The sequence below is a fragment of the Sminthopsis crassicaudata genome, chromosome 1 (genome assembly GCF_048593235.1).
Source record: "Sminthopsis crassicaudata isolate SCR6 chromosome 1, ASM4859323v1, whole genome shotgun sequence".
Classification (NCBI taxonomy): Eukaryota; Metazoa; Chordata; class Mammalia; order Dasyuromorphia; family Dasyuridae; genus Sminthopsis; species Sminthopsis crassicaudata.
In genome coordinates this window covers 328,937,804-328,958,142 of record NC_133617.1, presented here as the reverse complement: position 1 = coordinate 328,958,142, position 20,339 = coordinate 328,937,804, and the positions used below count along the sequence as shown (strand labels likewise).

The 20,339-nt window shown below is 33.5% G+C and overlaps 1 protein-coding gene across 2 annotated transcripts in view; it reads left to right on the top strand.

Annotated features, from left to right (window-relative positions):
- Window positions 1-20,339, top strand: part of TRIO (trio Rho guanine nucleotide exchange factor) — a 274,467-nt gene that overhangs the window by 95,200 nt on the left and 158,928 nt on the right. For both annotated transcript variants that reach the window (XM_074279114.1, XM_074279115.1), the window contains exons 8-9: window positions 13,453-13,622; window positions 14,820-14,994. In XM_074279114.1, coding sequence (XP_074135215.1) covers window positions 13,453-13,622; window positions 14,820-14,994 — 345 coding nt within the window. The remainder of the gene's footprint in view (window positions 1-13,452; window positions 13,623-14,819; window positions 14,995-20,339) is intronic.

Below are 20,339 nucleotides of genomic sequence, written 5' to 3'. Positions count from 1 at the left end.
TCCAGACAAGTAAAATTGATGTGAAAATTAAAAGATTAGGTTTCCAGAGGATTTTGGGAGAAGCAGTTTTTTGTTGTTTCCCCAAAGTTGTGTGAATGCTTGTGTCTTTGAGAAGGGAGGGGAGGGGGGCATCATTAAAATTCCCAGAATGTTTAGAGCAGTCAAGATAGTACCTTTTCCTCCTGGGACTCCCTGCCAGCAAAGGGAAATTTTAGAAGTTATAGTTGTGGCAGCCATCTTAAAGAACAGTCCCAAGAAAGCCCTTCTGGAAGGGAATTCCTATGTCATCCTGTACATTCCTAAGAGATTGTATGTTTTGTGAAGTCAGACTTGATGGCATTTTCCTTATCAGAAAATTATATTTCTTATAAATTAAGCAATTTAAAATTTTATTATTCTAAGTCAAGGGAAAATGTTCCCCATCTTCTGGCAGGTGGCTTCAGCTTATAGATACAAAATAGACAAATGAGAAATTAGCCTTAATTAAATGGAAATTTCAATATATAAGAAATTTTTTTAAATGATATAACATAAATTGTAAAATCTATTGCTCATCTCATACTGGAGGTCCTATCTTTGTAATAAGTGCTGTGACCTGTAGGGGAACTCCTGAGAAACTTAAAGGCAGATGACTCTTATTAAGGTTTTTGAAATGCCTGAAGAAATGCTTTTAAATGGGGGATGAGGAATTCTATAAAGGGATAAAGGCGTTTGGGTGTGTTCCAAGCCAGAGAAAAGATAAACATCACATACAACAACCAGTAGTTGTTGGAAAAGAAAAAGCAGCAGACATGCTTGTTGTGCAGCAAATGGGGTGAAGGAGTGACAAGGGGCAATCATTTCTGAGCCTGCAGCCTGTGCACCAAAAGTAGAATCTATAGCTATTAGTCAAAATCCAAACCTGACATTCATTTTGTAGCAAGATTACAAACCATTTACCTCCCTCTCTGGTCACTTGAATAACAAGCTTTAGTGCCTCCAAATGATGCATGAATGTTCCAAATGATAATAAAGTGAATTTCACTAGAAGTGATTTCTGACTTTAATATTGGGATACAAGACTACACCTTCCTTGTGATGTTTGCCAGTGTGATAGTAAAATAAATGTTTGGTTGGTCTGTCTTTCCTAGACTATCTTCTCTCTATCTGCCTCTGTCTATACACATACACATACATATACTCAGGGAGCAGCTAGGTGGTGCAGTGGATAGAGCACCAGCCCTGAATTCAGGAGGACCCGAGTTCAAATTTGATCTCAGATACTTAATACGTCCTAGCTGTGTGACTCTGGGCAAGTCACTTAACCCCAGCCTCAGGGGGGAAAAAAAATAGAACAAACACATACATAAACTCTCTCTCTCTCTCTCTCTCTCTCTCTCTCTCTCTCTCTCTCTCTCTCTCTCTCTCTCTCACACACACACACACACACACACACACACACACACTCAAACCCTCACTCTCTCTAATTTTAATCTTAACATTCTAGATTACTGAATCTATCTATAATCTTGCTCTTGTTAACAAGTGAGTACCATTTGTGAATGGTAATGTTGAGATAAATTAGACATGGTGGGTTGGAGGGAGAAAACCTTTCGTCTGCTTTTAATAAAAAGTAACAAAAGCTTGCCTATCTGAATTGTCTGGTAATGTGATATTTAATATTTATCTTTTTCTTGCTCATCCAAAAAATCTTGATTAGATTTTTTTTCTATTCCTGTCCATTTTGAGATTGTCTTATATACTAGAAGAAGAACAGGATCAAATTGCTGGCACCACAGAAGTTTGAATGATCAAAGAAAATACTTTCTATTTTCAAATGAAGGAAAAGTCAACCTGATCTCATCTTCTTGTTCCACTTCACTTTACATTTTTAGGCCCTGGGTTATTAGAGGCTCTTTTGAAATTTTTAGGTCATTTGAGGGAACCAGGTGGTGACATTGAGGACTTGGCCAGGATTTGTTTCTGGAATTGTTTCAGTGGCCTTGCATTGGGTTTTGTTCATCAGTTTCCCAGCAGCTGCTTAGGTTTCCCAGAAAAGATCATTCATTTTTGAATTTCACTGATTCTTGCTGAGTTAAGTAAAGAAGTTTTCCTTCTTAGCCTCTACAAATATGCAAAGTGTGCTGGGAGAGGCTTTTGGTATTTTATTTAATGCCTGGGAACTTTCCATTTTATTTAAAAGACATAAAAATAACATCCCCTCCAACCACCTGTAGCTTTTTGTCTTGGGACTTCAATCTCATTTTGTTCTTTGCATCTAAAAGTTGATTCTTCAGAATTGTTTTCTTTATACTACATTCATTTCTTAGTTATCCATGGTAATAGTAAAAGAAAGTAGTGAACCATGAATCTTCTGTACCCATGGTAATGTTAGATTGAGGAAAGTGAAAATGAGGATTGGGGGGGGGTCAAAGATCGTGGCCATGTAAGGACTCTCTGCTTTTTCCTCCAACAGAAAGTTGGGCTTCCACTTAATCCCTTTACTTTTTCCATCTCTTCCTAATCAATGACCAGATCCACACCATCCTTTTATCCCCATTAGACAAGTCTAGAAGATTATCTTGAGTATGATGAAACTGATTGAAGGTTTCAATAAATAATGGTAGGAGTAAGATCAATAAACAACCTTATGTATAGATTGTATAATTTTCAAAGCCTTTTTGCAAATCTTCCCACAATAGAGCCTCTTGGCATTGAGAGTTCAGGTTGGCAGATAGTCTATGTGTTTCAAAGAGTAGGAAATTTCACAAAGGCTTTAGAGATGGAATAGGTTTTAAATCTTCTGACTTCTTTAACCATTATATTGACCTTCTCAAATAGAAAACTTCCCTGTATTATGCCACTGATAATGTCTACTGTTGTCACTCAAATCTTAAAGTTATATCCTCCCAATTATTCCCTTTCATCTTTTCGGTCCCAAGTAAAAATTATTATTATTATATGATTATTTTGCTACTGAAGCAATTGGGGTTAAGTGACTTGCCCAGGGTCACACAGCTAGGAAGTAGTAAGTGTTTGAGGTCACATTTGAACTCAGGTCCTCCTGACTTCAGGGTGGTGCTCTATTCACTGCACCAACTAGCTGCCCCAGAAATTATGTTAGTAGTACAATATATACTCAGCTGTTTGTAGCATACGAACTTTTTTTTCCTCCTATGGTATTGTAATATTTTGGAGTCATACTGTATGATTAAATAGCTGTATATAATCTTGTTGTTTAACTTCATAAAGTTTTCTTAGATTGGCTAATTTCATAGCTTTAATCTTTGGATTATTCAGTCTATTTCAAGTTGAAATCATATTCTACTTAATAATAAGCCAATATTTTTACAAACCCTATTATGTGTTAGGTGACATAGTGGATAGAGCACTGAGGCAAACAGAGGAAAAGTAATTTTGCCTAGAGGTATATAACTTAGTATCTGTGTCTGCAAACTCTAACCCTAATCAGGAAATTACTTTCCATTGCTCTGAAGCATAGTTATATTTTACTGTCACCTAAAACAAGGCTCTGGTTCCTGTAATCTGAAACTAGGAATGACTCTTATCTAAACCCAAAAGCTACTATCTCCAAGTTTTGACACCTTTACTTCTCTCACCCCTTTAGAAAATATATCCTCTCTTTGTCTCTTGATATGTCTGGTTATCTCAACTATATTCCACTGGCCAGATATTTCAGCCATTCAGTTTTTCTTCTGTAACATTTAAGCCTCCTTCCCTTGTGACTCAGGAATACTTTTCCCACAAGTTTTCTTCTATAAGCTTCCAGCATGATCTCTATCTAGGTCACTTTCTCATTCCTCCTAAATTTACAAAGTTTCATTAGCTTTTAGATCCCACTAGTAATAAAACTAGTTAGAAAGTTATACTAGAAGGCAAATGTTTTCCACCTAGTTTTTAACTAGAAATTCAGTCATCCCTTCCATTCAAAATTGTGACTGGCTTTCTTCCAGGTCCAAGTGGGTAAAATGCCATATAATAATTACAGTAAGTAAATTGCCATTACATATATATTATTACTTATATGTACATGTTTACATATGTATACACATAGATTTTTAGCTATGTACACATATAGATTGATAAATTCACAATTGTTACATACATTACAAATAATCTTTTTCACACAGACTTACCCCTGTTAATGGGACAGGATGCTTTCATTAATAATGTTTTTTGTTTTGTTTTGTTTTTCAATCAGAAGTATTTTAGTTTATAGCTTCTTTCTTTATACTATATCCTTTGAATGTTGACTGATGTCAGTAATTCCTCTCTTAAAACTACAGAATATATAGATATTTCTTTGATTTTTTAATTTACAGATTTCCTTCTTACCTGCATTTTTTTCCTCAAAGGACTAGACCTTTCTTTTAATAATGATGCTTTTTGTTTTTTAAACCACAATCATTTATACAAGCACATACATACCCCTCCATACTAAACCTTTGTTTAGAATAATGAGAATAACACTTATATAATGCTTATTATGTGCCAGGTACCTTGTTAAGTACTTTACAAATATTATCTCTCTTGATTCTCATAGATCTACAAAGTAGGTGCTATCATTATACATGTGGATATCTTTTTTCTTCTTATTGTTCTTTATCTTCAAACATTTAACCTCTACTGCAAAGTAATTACCATGTCTTCTTGAATGAAAGAGAGAAACCTAAGGAATCTTGCATACCACTTTTTCATAGAACAGACAGGATATAGGGTAAGTAATGAGTTGTTAAAATAAAGTGTGAGAATTTCACACACGCACACACACCCAAAATCTCTCAAAATTCTGATCTCTAATTCATAGCTACTGATTGATTGTCCCTGTTGGACTATTGAATTGTGGAGATCAGATGAGACATCTGATGGGCAATTGTGTTGCAGTTTAAGAAATTCTTTCAACTCTAGAAAGAAGTATTAAGCATCGCTGGTAGGTAATTGTGCTAGTCATGGTCTAGGCATTTGGAGGTTGTTCAAAGAGCAAGACTCTAACCCAGGTAAGCCTATGGGGCTCAGGTACTATCTGACTGCATTGTCAGAAAATGGCTCTGATAAAGATGTCCTGACTGGCAGAATGAGGTTCCTAATGTCTTTCTATCTTTTCCTTTTCCTGGACATCTTGATTTCCATGATTGTAGCAGGGAGAGAAGGAAGTAGATCAAAGAATTTGACTCTTCTCAAACCTCAGAGATTCAACTAGACCTAATTCATATTATTCAATCCACTAAAGGCAGGCACCAAAATTTAAACCTCTCTAATAGTCTATAGAGAACTGGTAACAGTCTTTTCTTATTTTTAAATGTTGCATCTCCTACCACTTTAACATGCTGCCACATAACCACAATACAATTAATTAATTGCTCTGCATGTATTCCATCTGGTCCTCTTATCTCTGTGGGATTTCTGTAATTTCAGTAGAAAGAATGAATGGCTATGAAATATACCAGGATTTTGAGACTGGGATTTTTGTGGAAAATTCTAAAATATTCTTTAAATAATCTCATTATTGCTTCTATGTCCCCTCCTTTCTCCCTTCTCTTTTACTTAAAGATGTATGTTGTGTTATAAAATACACCCTTTTTCTTCTTATTATGTTAGGGAAAACAGAATTCCATGAAACACAGTTCAAAAGCACACTATTAAAATGTTTCTGGAGATACTAAGTTTGCTGGTTTTTTATTTTCTCAAATTTAAATCTTTCTTTTTTTTGGAAGATGGAAATGATATTTGCCAATCTCCATTCTATTAGCACCTTCCCCATTTGCCATTATTTCCTGAAGATTTTAGACAGACTATATTATGCTTATAAGGTTGTTTTGGTTTTTTTTGTTGCTGTTGTTTGTTTGTTTTTAGTATCCTTAAGTTATGTTTTTTCTGGGCCCATTTTATTCTGTTTAAGGAATCTTGCAGGACTACCCCTTTAAGAATTAGAAAATAATGCAGCTAGTTCATGCCAAGTATGAGCTGAGTGCTACAAACTTTCATTTTATTGCAAGCCCCAAACTTCTCTTCTGATTTTTCTGACCCTGACTTGCCCTGATGGGCTTATATTTGTCCCAAACCTGTTTTTTCTGCTTTCCTTGACCCAGCCTGAACTCCCAAACTTCAACTTCAGTTGTCTCCTCCTTTACTCTTTAATTCTGATTTGCACCATGGTCCTAGAAATCCTTGCTCTTGCTTCTGACACCAGGCTCCCTCCCAAACAGCTGGTTCTGGCTACTAGTCATGGTTTTTTGTCATTGACCCTAGCAAGAGATGGGAGATGGAACTGTGGAACTGACAAATTGAGTACTTTCAAAAAGTGGTTACGGTAGGTGCCTTCTTATTTAGTCCAGACACTTTTTTTTTTCTTCTATTTTTTCTGGTTTATAAAAAGTTTGCCTTCATGGAAAAGTCAGTAGAAAAAAAAAATAAAATAAAAAAAAAAATGTAGAGTTAAGTAGTTCATTCTGTTAACATTACACTATCTTCTAGATGGGTCTATTAATAGTACATGAAGCAATGAAATAGAGAAACTCAAATGTTCTCTTCTTTCTCATTGATTATATTCTATTTGGGGGATTGAGACAGGACATTTTTATGCACAGAGATAATTAGAGAGATAAGGGAGAATACTAGCAACCTGTTTACTTTTTTGTCCTTAAAAGGCAGGAAAACTCTTGGCCTTTTAAAAATTTTTGCAAACCTTATCTCATTCTCTTGTTTAACTTTCCTGTAAGTTCTGGCTTCTCTTTTACCTATTTATCCTTGATTCTTTCCATATTTTCTCCTTGTACTTAATATACTTGGATAGATCCAAAAATATCATTTTTTTCTCATTCATCTTGGATTAACTTCTACTTTTCACCTTCTTGAAACTAGTCTTCATTTTCCACTCCCTCAGAATCTTTTCCCCATCTATCCCATCTAATAGTGTCTAAGGGTTCTTTTAGTCTTTGAGATAAATGGGGAATGTTTTTGAGTCTTTTCACTTTCTTTAGTGGGTAAAGGAGATTATATTTTCTTTACAAATTACTGCATTTTATATATAATATAATTAGGTGATAATTTCAGGATAGCACCTACTCCTTTCTAGGTTACAAGAATGATTATAAAAGACAAAATTTAAAAACATTCAAGTGTTAATACATTACCTTTATTAGAACTGCCCCTGGCTTCTTTGATAATTTCATCAGCAAATCCAGTCAGATGGTAGCCAGTTGATAAATCTAGCTTGTAGATGAACCTATTGTCCTTATCCCTTTTCCTCAACTCCATCTTCAAGACCCTGAAACTCTTCTAGAACACTATGGCCAAAAATGCCTACTTATGATTCTCCTAGGAAGTGGTACTAGCCCCATCTTATACTGCTTGCTTACCTTAAAACTGAGAGGACTTTTTTGGGGGAGGGGTGGGGTTAGTGGAAAAAAGCATAATGATTTCATCATGTAAAAGCTTATTTTTATATGACATTGGAATTTTTCACAGCACTTTTACATACATTATCATCTTATATGTATTGATCAGAAACTATTGGCATGTTCTTGCTTAATGTTTTAAGTGGAAGATAATGGAACTAAAATCCAGGGCTTCTGACTTTCTTTGTCTCTTGAATTGCTTTTTGTCTTCTCAGTATATTTCTCTTATGTATCTAATTATTTATATATTGTCCCTTTTATTAATGTAAGCCCTTTGAAAGGAGGGGATGGGTATTTAAGTCTTTCTTTCTAATACTAGTTTTTAGGACTTAATAAATGTTTGTTGACTGAGTTGTTATGGAATGGACAGAGAGGATTTTAATCATACTTAATTCAAATATTTATTGTTTCTCTAGTATAAACTTCTAGGGAATGGGCTTTGGTAAACTTTTAAATATGATTTGGGATAGAGTCAGAAAAAGATTAGCATTTTTAAAAATTGGGCTTATTATCATATTTGGAATGAATCTCTTATGATAAGGAGTTTCATCTTGTTAAAATTGAAGGTTTATAGTTTATCATACCTTTTCATATGTAATACTTTTTCATGTCATGTTACATTTGTGTGTGTGTGTGTGTGTGTGTGTGTGTGTGTGTGTGTGTGTATGGGTTTTTTAATAGCTTTTTGTTTACAAGACATATGCATGGGTAATTTTTCAGCATTGACCCTTGTAAAACCTTCTGTTCCAAGTTTTCCCCTCCTTCCCCTTCCCTCCTCCCCTAGTCGGCAGGTAGACCAATACATGTTAAATATGTTAAAGTATACATTAAATATAATATATGTATACATATCTTATACAGTTACTTTACTGCATGTCCTGTAACATTAACCAAAAATATATACCAAGTACTCCAAAGGCTTTCCTCTAGATCTTTTAGCACTCAGTAGATGCTGTCAATGGTAGATCATCAATCCATTAATGATCCCTTTTTCTGCGTGGCTCAATCCATGACTCTGATATTCAATTATTCTTAACTCACCAATATGTGCAAAGAAAAATTTTATATGGTATCTCCTCCTGCAAAACAAAACTAATAGAAATCATATTTTTGAATCATTTTTGTAAAATTTCAGTTATTCAGAGCAATATCATGAGTTTATTACGTTTTGCTCCTTATATAAGATTTAACAAAGAAAGATTTGTTGTTGTTCAAAGCAACAACAAAAATCTTTTATTTTTTGCATATTAAATAGCATTCTAAATGGAAGAATATCATTTAGGCACAGGCCTTTAAAAAAAAAACCTGCAGGTACTGATGGCAGCCCCCCAAGAACTCAGGGAAGCATTTTATACAGGATATAGACTTATTCTAGCAGCTGTTCCTCAGACATTACTATATTTAGATGTGCAAAAAATTTTAAATCTGGGATGTATACTTTAGTGGTATATGGTAAACTATTGTTAGGATTCCTTTTTTTTTTATATATATATATGTGTATATATATATATATATATATATATATATATATATATATATATATATATATATATATTTTATAATATTATCCCTTGTATTCATTTTTCCAAATTACCCCCCCTCCCTCTATTCCCTCCCCCCGACGACAGGCAATACCATACATTTTACATGTGTTACAATATAGTCTAGGTACAATACATGTGTGCGAATATCATTTTCTTGTTGCACAATAAACATTAGAATCCGAAGGTACATGCAACCTGGGCAGACAGATATTAGTGCTAACAATTTTCATTCCCCTCCCAGTGTTTCTTCTCTGGGTGCAGCTACCCCTGTCCATCATTGATCAACTGGAAGTGAGTTGGATCTTCTTTATGTTGAAGATTTCCACTTCCATCAGAATACATCCCCATACAGTATTGTTGTTGAAGTATACAGTGATCTTCTGGTTCTGCTCATTTCACTCAGCATCAGTTGATTTAAGTCTCTCCAGGCCTCTTTATATTCCTCCTGCTGGTCATTTCTTACCGAGCAATAATATTCCATAACCTTCATATACTACAATTTACCCAACCATTCTCCAACTGATGGACATCCATTCATCTTCCAGTTTCTAGCTATTGTTAGGATTCCAAAGAGCATTTTATAAAGATCCAGGAAAAGGAAATTAAAAAAAAAAATTTAACAGTGCTTATTTTCTAAAGTTCTTCATTAACTTTTTAACAGTTTCATTTCACTTTTAAGATATTAAGGTTTATTTGTTGTGCCAGGGATTTATATTTAATTATTCATTTAAAAAATAGATATTAACTTTCTATTGTGTACATTGTGCTAGATATTGGGAGAAAGAAGATATACCAGATAAGCAGACAAATGCAGAGTATGCCAATAGTTTTTATGTAACTTTAAGTTGTTAAAAGTTTTAAAAACTGCACCAAGACTTTTGGGCCATCCTGCATATACACACTAAACTATAAATGATGATGAGAAATATGAATTGCTCAGAGATACACTGAGAGAGAAGTGATTACAGGTTGGAGAAGAGGGGGTGAGAGAATAACTAAATATTTTTGTACTTGAGAAAATTTCCAGGTATCACATTTCCTATTTCTCTTTCCTATCCCACATCCCCAATTTACCATTTCACTTACAATATAAAAATCCTAGTCCTAGAAAAACAATTTTAATTGTATTTATGTTATTACTTAGGAGTTATTTTGTATTTTTTCATTTATCTTACAATTAGTTCTTAATGAAAGTCTTAGCCAAATTATTTTTATGTTTTTGGAAGCAATATTTCACTAACCTCTTTAAAGTACTTGAGTATAAAAATACCTTCTTGAGATAGCCCCATTTCTAGATTCACAGCAGTGTGACAGGGTCTGTGTGTTTAATGTGCAGTGTGTAACATTCTTGTATAAATTCATTATGTATTCATTTCTTTCTGCCCAATTACCAGCTCTGGGAGTTGATGAGCAGACAGGTATACACCAAAGGAAAATTCATTTCCCTTTTGAAGCTTCCAATATGTTTCTTAGTATAATAAAATATTGGAGCATACCTTTAAATTAGCAAATATAGTGACAAGACTATTCACTCAGGCATTTCCAGAATAAAGAAAGAGGGTTAAGTATGATAGAAAGAGTAAGGTAAGGAAACTATTTCTTATTTTATTTTTCATATAACCAGTATATAATCATATATGACTCTTCTGCTCATCCTTTTAGAAGGACAGATTGAGTAGATAAGGCACATTTGCCTGAAATTATAATCTCCATCTTTTACTTTGAGGGCTTTAATATCTCAGGAATAGCTGTTAGACAATGTTTGTGTATGAGTCCTGTAAGGAGAATGGGATGATGGCATAAATGAAAAATATTTTATCAGGAAAAATAATTGCATGGTATGGTAAGGGGGAAATAAAAGAAGTAAAAATATTAAGGAGAATGGCAGAAGTCTATACCATTTCCCCCCCTTTATTTGTAAATTGAGTTAGCAAAGAATTTAGGGCAAAGTAAAAAAAACCAAAAACAAAAAACTTACTATCCAGCTTATTTACTAGTATAGAAACAGGTATTATTAACATGACACACATTTTTATTTAAACTTTTATAGTTAGTATTTTGAGATATTTGTTCTGAGTTTTTCAAATTCAAGGTAAATATGATATAGCGAGAAGAATGTCACTGGAATTTAGGGGGACTTGGTTCCATTTCTGTAACCATTAACTGGCTGTGGAACTATAAGCAAGACACTTTATATTCTTTCCATCATTTTTTAAATAATTAGTAGTCTAATTAATTGACCTTTCTAGTTCCTTTTATCTCTATATTTGATAAATTAATGGAGAGAAAAGATACAAAAAGGAACAATTGCTTTTGCATTGATTTTCAGAAAAACAAACCCTTAAGATTCTGGTTAACCTAGCTATGAAAAATAAGGATTCTCTCTATACTCAAATATACTTAAATATGTATAATTTATAACCAGTTTTCTAGTAAGAGGTAAAATAAATTTACCTCTGTACAATATTAAACAGTAATCAAACTGTATAGTTTTAATTTTGTTTTCAAATTTCTCTTTTGAAAATAGAAGTTAAAAATACCTATGAAGTGTGTAAGGTCTCTTAGACAACATTTTTGAACTAATGATTTGTTTATTGTTTTATCTAATTCTTGGCAAACAAAAATACTTTTTGTTTCTTGTGTGTTCATTTTTAAGATTAACAGGCAGTTTGGAAACAAAGATTAAGCATCCATATAAATTGTTCCAACAAAAATACAACCGTTTTGATGTCCTATTAGCCTTGAAAGGTGGATAGTTAGTAAAATAATCTATGAAGGGGGAGGAGGTGGCGGTGGCAACTTGTTGATTTGCTGAATACTTATGAATCTAAATTGGTTGACATATCTTAACTGATGAGGGATATGTGCCTTTAATTTCACATATCAAAGATACAAAAATATTCTATTACGTTCTTGTGAAGGTATTCATTTTTACTTGTTGGATGTGTTCAATTTTTTCTTCAAATTTTAATTTTATGTTACCTACTTCAAATGGTACCACAGAAATCTGAATGAATTAATCTATGTACATGCAGAAAGTGAACAAATTACTTCTATCTTCCCAGCAGTATCATGCTCAATGTGATTATTGCTTCACAGTTGCTACAAGTTATCCTTATCTACTTAACTCCCATGTGACATCTGAAATAATAGTTGCTATTAATGCTTTTAAAATGTATTGGAGGTGTGGTGTTTGAAAGGAATGTAGGGTCTTAGTGACAAGAGCACTGTTTTAGAATTCAAAAAATTGGATGGTAAATTAGATCCACAGTTGAACTAAAGTTATTTTCCTATATTCTAAGATCCTATGTGGGTTTTATCAGCAGATAATTTTCATGATGGAGTTTTAACACAGTGATTGATTTGTTGTGGTCTCATTGAAACTGAGCTAATATATAATACCTTTCTAATACAGGGAATACTATTAGAAACCCTCAAATCTCTTCCCTTCTATAGCCCTTTATTTATAGGAGTATAAATTGCCTATCTTATTCAGAGGAATGATCTCGGAACTAACTAATAATTGTAACAACTTTGAAAATAATGTAGTAAAATTTTTCACTTGTATCTGACTATTCCTGACCCCATTTGTAAGAAAAAATAACCAACTACTAAATAATCATACTGGACAACAAAGATGACACAATGTATAATGTCAGGCTTGGGCTCAGGAAGACTCATTTTCCTGAGTTCAAATCTGGTCTCAGGCACTTAGTAGTTGTGTGATCCTAGACAAATCATCCAACACAGTTTGCCTCAGTTTCGTCATCTGTAAAAAGGATTTGCAAACCATTCCATTATTTTTGTCAAGAAAATTCCAAATTGCATCACAAAAATTCAAACAGAACTGAAAATGACTGAACGATAAAAAATAAATATAAAATGTTTCAAGATTTGTTACTTAAAACATTTAACAGATGTTTTTATTAAAAGGACCTTATTTATTTATTTGTTTGTTTGTTTATTTATTTATTTATTCGTTCATTTATTTATTTATTTATTTGTTTGTTTGTTTGTTTGTTTATTTGTTTATTTATTTATTTATTTTACTTTGTGCTCCCAAATGAGAACTTTCTTTATTTTGTGCTCCTAAATGAGCATGGAAAAAAAAAAATATTAGAAAGGATACTTTTTTATTTTTTTAAAATATCTTTTTTTTTCTAACTTTTTTCTGACATCCTTGTTTCTGATTTTCTTTCTGACTTTCCTCTGATTCTGTGTTCCTGTCTTTTTCCCACACAAACACACTTTCAGCTCTGTAGTGGGTTTTTGTTTTTTTTTTTTTTTGTACATATGTCACTCTGGCAGTTTGACTGTTGTTGGGATGCTTCTCCCTTCCTTCCTTCCTTCCATCTCTCTGGGAGCATTATACCACCATTTCCCTCCCAGTCAGTGTCACACAGAGCTGTAGCACCAGCCCCCTCTCTCTGTAGTCAGCCAGCCTCTGCCTAGTAGTCAAGTCAGGAGCCTTCACTTCAATGTGTAGTTTATTCTCATTTTCTTCCTCCTAGCTCTGGACATGGCTAGAAGAGTTACAGAAAGAGCTGCTGGATGATGTTTATGCGGAATCCGTAGAGGCTGTTCAGGATCTGATCAAACGCTTTGGCCAACAGCAGCAGACTACCCTGCAGGTCACCGTCAATGTGATCAAGGAGGGGGAAGATCTCATCCAACAGCTGAGGTGAGTTCCTTGTTTGCCCTTTTCATTTCATAAGCCATAGATCATGAAATCCTGGCAGCATACTTCCTTTTTATAGTCACTGTGTATTATCCTCAACCCACCTGCACCATCAGCAGTGTTATCTTTGGATATAGACTTGGATATAGAGGACAATGAAGAATCTCTTATCTTTTCCCTCCTTTTTTGACCTCTACTTAATATCTTCTCTTTTCTTTCTCTTCTTTTTCTTTCCCTCTTATATATGCATTTTTGATCATCTCATCATTCTCATACTGCCCTTATGTAGAATCAAATATACATAATTTTATCTTTTCTTCTAATACCTACCCCTTTTAAATGTAAAACTTATATTTTCTATTTTCACCTGAGTCTACACAGAACTTGTCGAGTGAAAGAAAGTATAAATTACCTTGATTAAGTGTGAGAAACTATTTTCCAGAACATCCTCTTATAACTCAGGCTGAGGCAGTAGTCAAGTTTAGTCACCCATATATATCAAGTGTCGTGTTTATTAAAATCATAATGTGTTTTTTTTCTCCTTTTTTCCCCTTTGGTATGGCAAATTCCCTCTCTTAGTTAAAACACAGGGCCACCTTTCATTTCTTTTAAAAATTTCATTCATTGAATCCATTTCTTTACAAGATCTTGCTAAAATTTATAAGAGAATTATATTTTCTCCCCAGAATGTTTAAGTAAAAAAATGTTTCTATGTACATAGTAGATGTTTAAGACTTGTTTATTTGATTCATCTAAATTTTGTCTCTTCCCCCCCAAAAAAATTTAAACCTTAAATTGTAGAGTGTACATGTGTGCGTGCGTGTGTGTGTGTGTGTGTGTGTGTGTGTGTGTGTGTGTGTTTGTATCTTTATTAATTTTAAAAAAGAAGTAGGGGATAAGAAATTCAGTTATCTTTGAAAAAAATTGAATTATTTGAACCAGTACAAGAATTAAAAACTAAAAAATTAAACCCTGATATTGTGACAGGATTGCTCAGGGACAGAAGCTTAACTTTGTTGTTGAAGATAGTAGACTTATTACATATGTTGAGACAAGAAATCCAACTTCCTGCTAGCTTTCTTCCCACTGAGGTATTTAGTTGCCGGATCTGGTCCTGTGCTGGTAACAATGTAGAACTTTCTCACTCAATTCCTGTTTGTCTTTTTTAAATCCCCATTTCCCTCATATGCTCTTTAACAGGGATTCTGCCATCTCCAGTAACAAAACTCCTCACAACAGCTCCATCAATCATATTGAGACAGTCTTGCAGCAGCTGGATGAGGCCCAGTCTCAGATGGAGGAACTTTTTCAGGAGCGAAAGATCAAACTTGAACTCTTCTTGCAATTGCGTATTTTTGAAAGGGATGCCATAGATGTGAGTAGCTTTGTTTTGTGCTTTTTCAGTTTTGTTTCCTTTCCCCTCTCCAGTATTTTGCTAACAGGAAAAAAATGAATGTTGTCCTGAGGATGATGAAATGCAAGTGAACACACCTAATCTTTTTTTCATTCATGCCTTATTTAAATGAATCCCTGTTTCTCATCTCCCCAGAGGTAAGATGGTAAAAATAAGATTATAGACATATTTAACGTGAATTCCTAAGGCCATCTCTGAGTTGTTAAGGCATATTCCCAGAAGTTCTTAACCGTACTGCTTTTTGAAAGACATGGGTAAGAAAGAAAAATGAGGGCAGATGGGAATATCTGGTAGAATAACTTGTAGAGGAAAAGAAGTTGGTTAAAGAGGAATAGAAAAGAAAGCTTACAATACCTTATTAACATGGTGACTTTAAACATGCTGGACTATAAATAACATAGTACTCCTTTCTCTGAGTGACCAGTAGAATTAAATGAGCAGAAGTAGATAAGACAAGTTGAGATAATAATAGTTTTTGTGAAAGTAATCTGAAATATCAGGACTAGTGAAAATACAGTAGAAAAGAGAAGCCTTATTTTATTTTTTAATCTATAGAGGTCTCACTTTATATTCAGTTGCTAACTAGAAATGGATTAGTGTACCTTACATTACAATAAAATAAAAAGAACACAAGATCTCTTTATCTTTCCTCAGCCAAAAATAAGAGGGTGGTTGTAAATTCTGTGTTAAGAAAAAATATCTTCTTTCTTTTTGAACTGGGGAGGTGCAAGCAGGAATAAGTATAATTTGGTGATACTAAATTGAAACTGACTGTGGATAATGATGAAAGGAATTGAAACCCACTTAAACTTAAATTGAAGCAGTGTTTCCAAGGAAAGCAAACCCCAAAGAGCTAATGAGACTGAATATCTCATCCTGCTGACGACTGTAGCAGTTCATTGAGGTGTTTTCAAAAAGACAAGGCTTTTTAGTGGCATCTAAAATTTGTAGAATTTGTTTCACCACAGCATTATGACTTAACAATAATGATATCTCTTACTTTGACATTACTTTGTAATGTACTTTGAATTTACAAAATATTTTTTTATACATTATTCATTTGGTCTTCACAAAAATCCTTTGACTTCATAATCAACAAACATTTATGAAGTACATATTGTATGCCAGGAACCATATAAAGAAAGGCAAAAATGGTCCCTCTCCTCAAGGAATTCACATTATTAAGATCTTCAAATGTCATCTGCTTTTTACTAATCAGGAAACTAAGGTTCAGAAAATGGTCATAAAACAGGTATCAGAGGTATTCTTTACATTATATCACAATGCTTGTCCTTTATTGTTTACCTCTAGTAAAATGTTTTGTTTGACATTTAAAACTGACAACCCTCATTTACATATCAAATCATCAGTGGGAATTGATAAGTTTGGGGTGTGGGTATTGTGATCTCCATAATTTTTTGCTAGTGGGTTTCCATTTTGGCTTAGGGGAAAGGAGTTCCCCCTCTCCCCCAAGTTTTGTGACCTTTGTCTTCATTTAGAGATACCACCTAAAAAACTCTTAAATGTAAAAGCTGTTTTTGTTGGGCAATGTGGACACCTGCCCATTTAGAACTGGAGTCAAGGCTCTGGTGAGCATTTAAAGATCTCTTTCAAGCCACCAGGAGAAACCTTACTTTAAAAGTCAATGTTTGTTCTCAGTTTTTAAAAAGCAAATTTAAAAATTTTAATAGAGCTTGTTTAAAAAAAATAACCTGCTTTGTGAAAAATCTAATGTTGATTGAAACTTAGTCGCAAATAAATGAATGATCTTTGGTAACACCATGAAAGCCAGAATTCCCTGAGAGGGTCACAAGTCTGAATGGGCAAAGGGACTTTATAGAGGAGTACTGGGTAAACAGAATAAAATCCGAGTAGTTCCTGTTTTCTTTTGTAACCTTTACTTCAAAGAAGTTTTCTTCTTCTTTTTTTTTTTTTTAAATCTATTGCTTTTGGTTGGATATGTTACATGAGGAAGAAAACAGACACCATTAGAAATTTCTCAGTACTGTCAATTTGATATTTGAAAAATCATCTCTTGTTTAGATTGATGCAACTCCAAATAAGAAAATAATGCTTTTTTTTTTTTTTTAATTGGCAGAGGGCCATTATCTGACAAACATTATCTATTTTGGAAGGTGAATCAGAAATTCCATTGCTTTAGCATTATGGTCCAGTGGAGATCAAATGTTGAAATTGTAGTTAAAAAAAAAAAAAACAAAAAAAAAACAAACGAGTTCAAATCCTGTCTCCTGCACTTGCTGCCCTGGACAAATAATTCAATTTGTTTTGACCTAAGTGTCCTTAACCTGTAGACAAAGAGAGTTGTACCATTAGAATAAAATCCCTACAATATGTTATCCTTTTGTCAATAAATAATTACCTCTCCATTTCTTTGACATAAAATTAGGGATTTTTTTTTCAGGTCAGTACACCAAATCAGGGTTAAAATTCTACTATAATTTTATAAAGCTAGATTTGCTCAAATTTGAGTGATTAAATTAAAGGGCAAAGATAGCACTCATGCAATAAAATTTTAGGCTTTAATTATCTGAGACATCTTATTCTGTTTTTGTTTTTAGTTTTGTTTTTAATTTAGGTGACAAAATAGAGTGCTAGAATTGGGAAAACTTGAATTTGTTATGTGACCCTTGACAAGAACCTTTACTCTTAGTTTCCTCATATATAAAATGAAAGAAAGGGACTGTATCTTAGGAATGGACTCCATATCTTCTGAGATCCCTTCCTAATCCAAATCTGTGATCCTGTGATTTTAGAGCTAGAAAGGACTTCTGTTGAATTGTTTATTTATATCCATTTATTCATAACCCTATTGGGGATTTTTTTTTTGTCTGTCAAAAATACTGAACTAATTTGCTATTTATTTCTCCAGTTCCTTTTTACTGATGAGGAGACTGAGACAAACAGAGTTAAATGACTTACTTAGTATCACATAGTAAGGGTCTGTGGCCAGATTTGAACTCTATCCACTGTGCCATCTAGCTGCCTGGCTCTCTGTCCCTTAATTCCAATTCACTTCCATGTTCTAGCATCACCACCCTGATGTCATAGTCCTCTTAAGAATGAAGGACATACATCTTCATTTTTTTTTAAAAAGTAGTTTTTTATTCTCAAAATACATCCAAAGATAGTTTTCAATATTCTCCCTTGCAAAAACTTGTGTTCCAAATGTTTTCTTCCTCTGTTCCCCCCAACTCCACTTCTGGACAGCAAGCAATCCACTATATGTGAAACGAGCAGTTCTTTTATACATTTTCCACAAATATCATGCTGCACAAGAAAAATCAGATCAAAAAGGGGGAAAAAAAAATGAGAAAGAAAACAAAATGCAATCAACCAACAATAAAAGAGTGACAAACACTATGTTGTGATTCACATTCAGTCCCTGTAATCTTCTAGATGCAGATGGCTCTCTCCATCACAAGACCATTGGAATTGGCCTGAATCAACTCATTGTTAAAAATAAGATCCACATCCATCACAGTTGATCGTCATATAATCTTGTTGCTGTGTACAATGATCTATTTCTAATCATTTTACTCAGCATCAGTTCATGTAAATCTCTCCAGGCCTCTCTGAAATCATTCTGTTGGTCATTTCTTACAGAACAATAATATTCCATACCATATACTATAATTTATTCAGCAATTCTCTTACTGATGGGCATCCACTCAGTTTCCATTTTCTTGCCACTACAAAAAGGGCTACCACACATTTTTGCATATACAGGTCTCTTTCCCTCCTTTAAGATTTCTTTGGGATATAAGCCATTGGGCAATAGCAGCAATGCTGGATCAAAGGGTATGCACAGTTTGATAACTTTTTGAGCATAGTTCCAAATTGCTCTCCAGAATGGCTGGATCAGTTCACAACTCTATCAATAATGTATTAGTGTCCCAAATTTCCTACATCCCCCTAACATGGTCTTTTTCTGTTATCTTAGCCAATCTGAGAGGTATATAGTGGTACCTCAGAGTACCTCAAACATCTTTAAATGAAGTCCAGAGATTAAATGACTTCTTCATTGCATTATACATAAAAAGAAAAGCCCAATCTTTTGAAAACTTTTAATTACCAGCCACTATTCTTGCCATGGCACCATGCTTCTGTACTTCTTTTTAAAGAAACATGAAACTGGAAGACTTGAAAAAGCTAGTGTCAGGTGTTTTTTTTTTTGTTGTTGTTGTTTGTTTGTTTTGTTTGTTTTGTTTTGTTTTCTTTGTTTTTTGTTTTTGTTTTTGTGTTTTTTTTTTAAACTGTTGTCTGCTTTGATTTCCTCTTTGATCTGGTGAAATTCACTTCAGTAGAATCCAAGTTCCTTGAGGGATGGGATTATTTCTTTTGTTTGTTTTTCATTCATTTATATTTTTATATTTCCAGTAACTAGTACAATGATGACAGTTGATAAATGTTTATTGAATTGAATTTCTTTGAATATTCATGCCTCTTGGGAAACAGTCTTCTATGCTTGTTAGAAATCGGATTGTAGCTCATTCATTTTCTTTCTATTCCTCTTATTTATATATTCCACCTTTTTAAAACTGTAAAATCAAGATTTTATACTTTTTTCTTACTCTTCTTTTTTCAGCTTTCCTAAGTATTTTTATGTTCCTCGTGGCCTTAATATCTTATTTTCTAAAAATGAAAAATTTAATCCAGCATAATCATTGCTATAGCAGTGAAACAATGGAAAGATTACTGGCTTTTTGGAAATAATGAACTGGGTTCAAATATTCCTTCTATTCTACCCTGTATGATTTTGGGCATCTTCTTTTGGGGCTCAGTTTCTTTATCTGTGAAAATGAAGGAGGTTAGACTATATGACCTCTGAGTTCCCTTCCAGCTCAAGAACTATCACAGTATGCTTTTGAAAAATTGCTAAAGAATGCTGAATCATATGGAAATTCAGGAAAAAGGAACTTACAATTCATCACTAATTGTGTGAGTGGATAAGGTGTTCTGAAACTTCTTTTTGGTTTGCTAATATGCACTGGAGAAAGCTAGGGGGAATATAAATGCAAATTTGGCCAATATTCACAGACAACTTCTCAGTTGCATTGTGAATAATCACAATAAAGGATGATAATGCTAGATTAAAATAATGAATTTTTCTTTAAATCAAATTTTAAAAAAATATATCTTATTTAAACTCTTTTATGAAAAATCAGTTTCCAGAAATCTTTTTCCCCTTTTTTGAGTTTTGTTGTCTCAGTGGGTTTCTTTGTTTTTCTATTATTTAGTAACCAAGAGTTCATGATAAACACTGTGCAGCATTTTCCATGTTTATC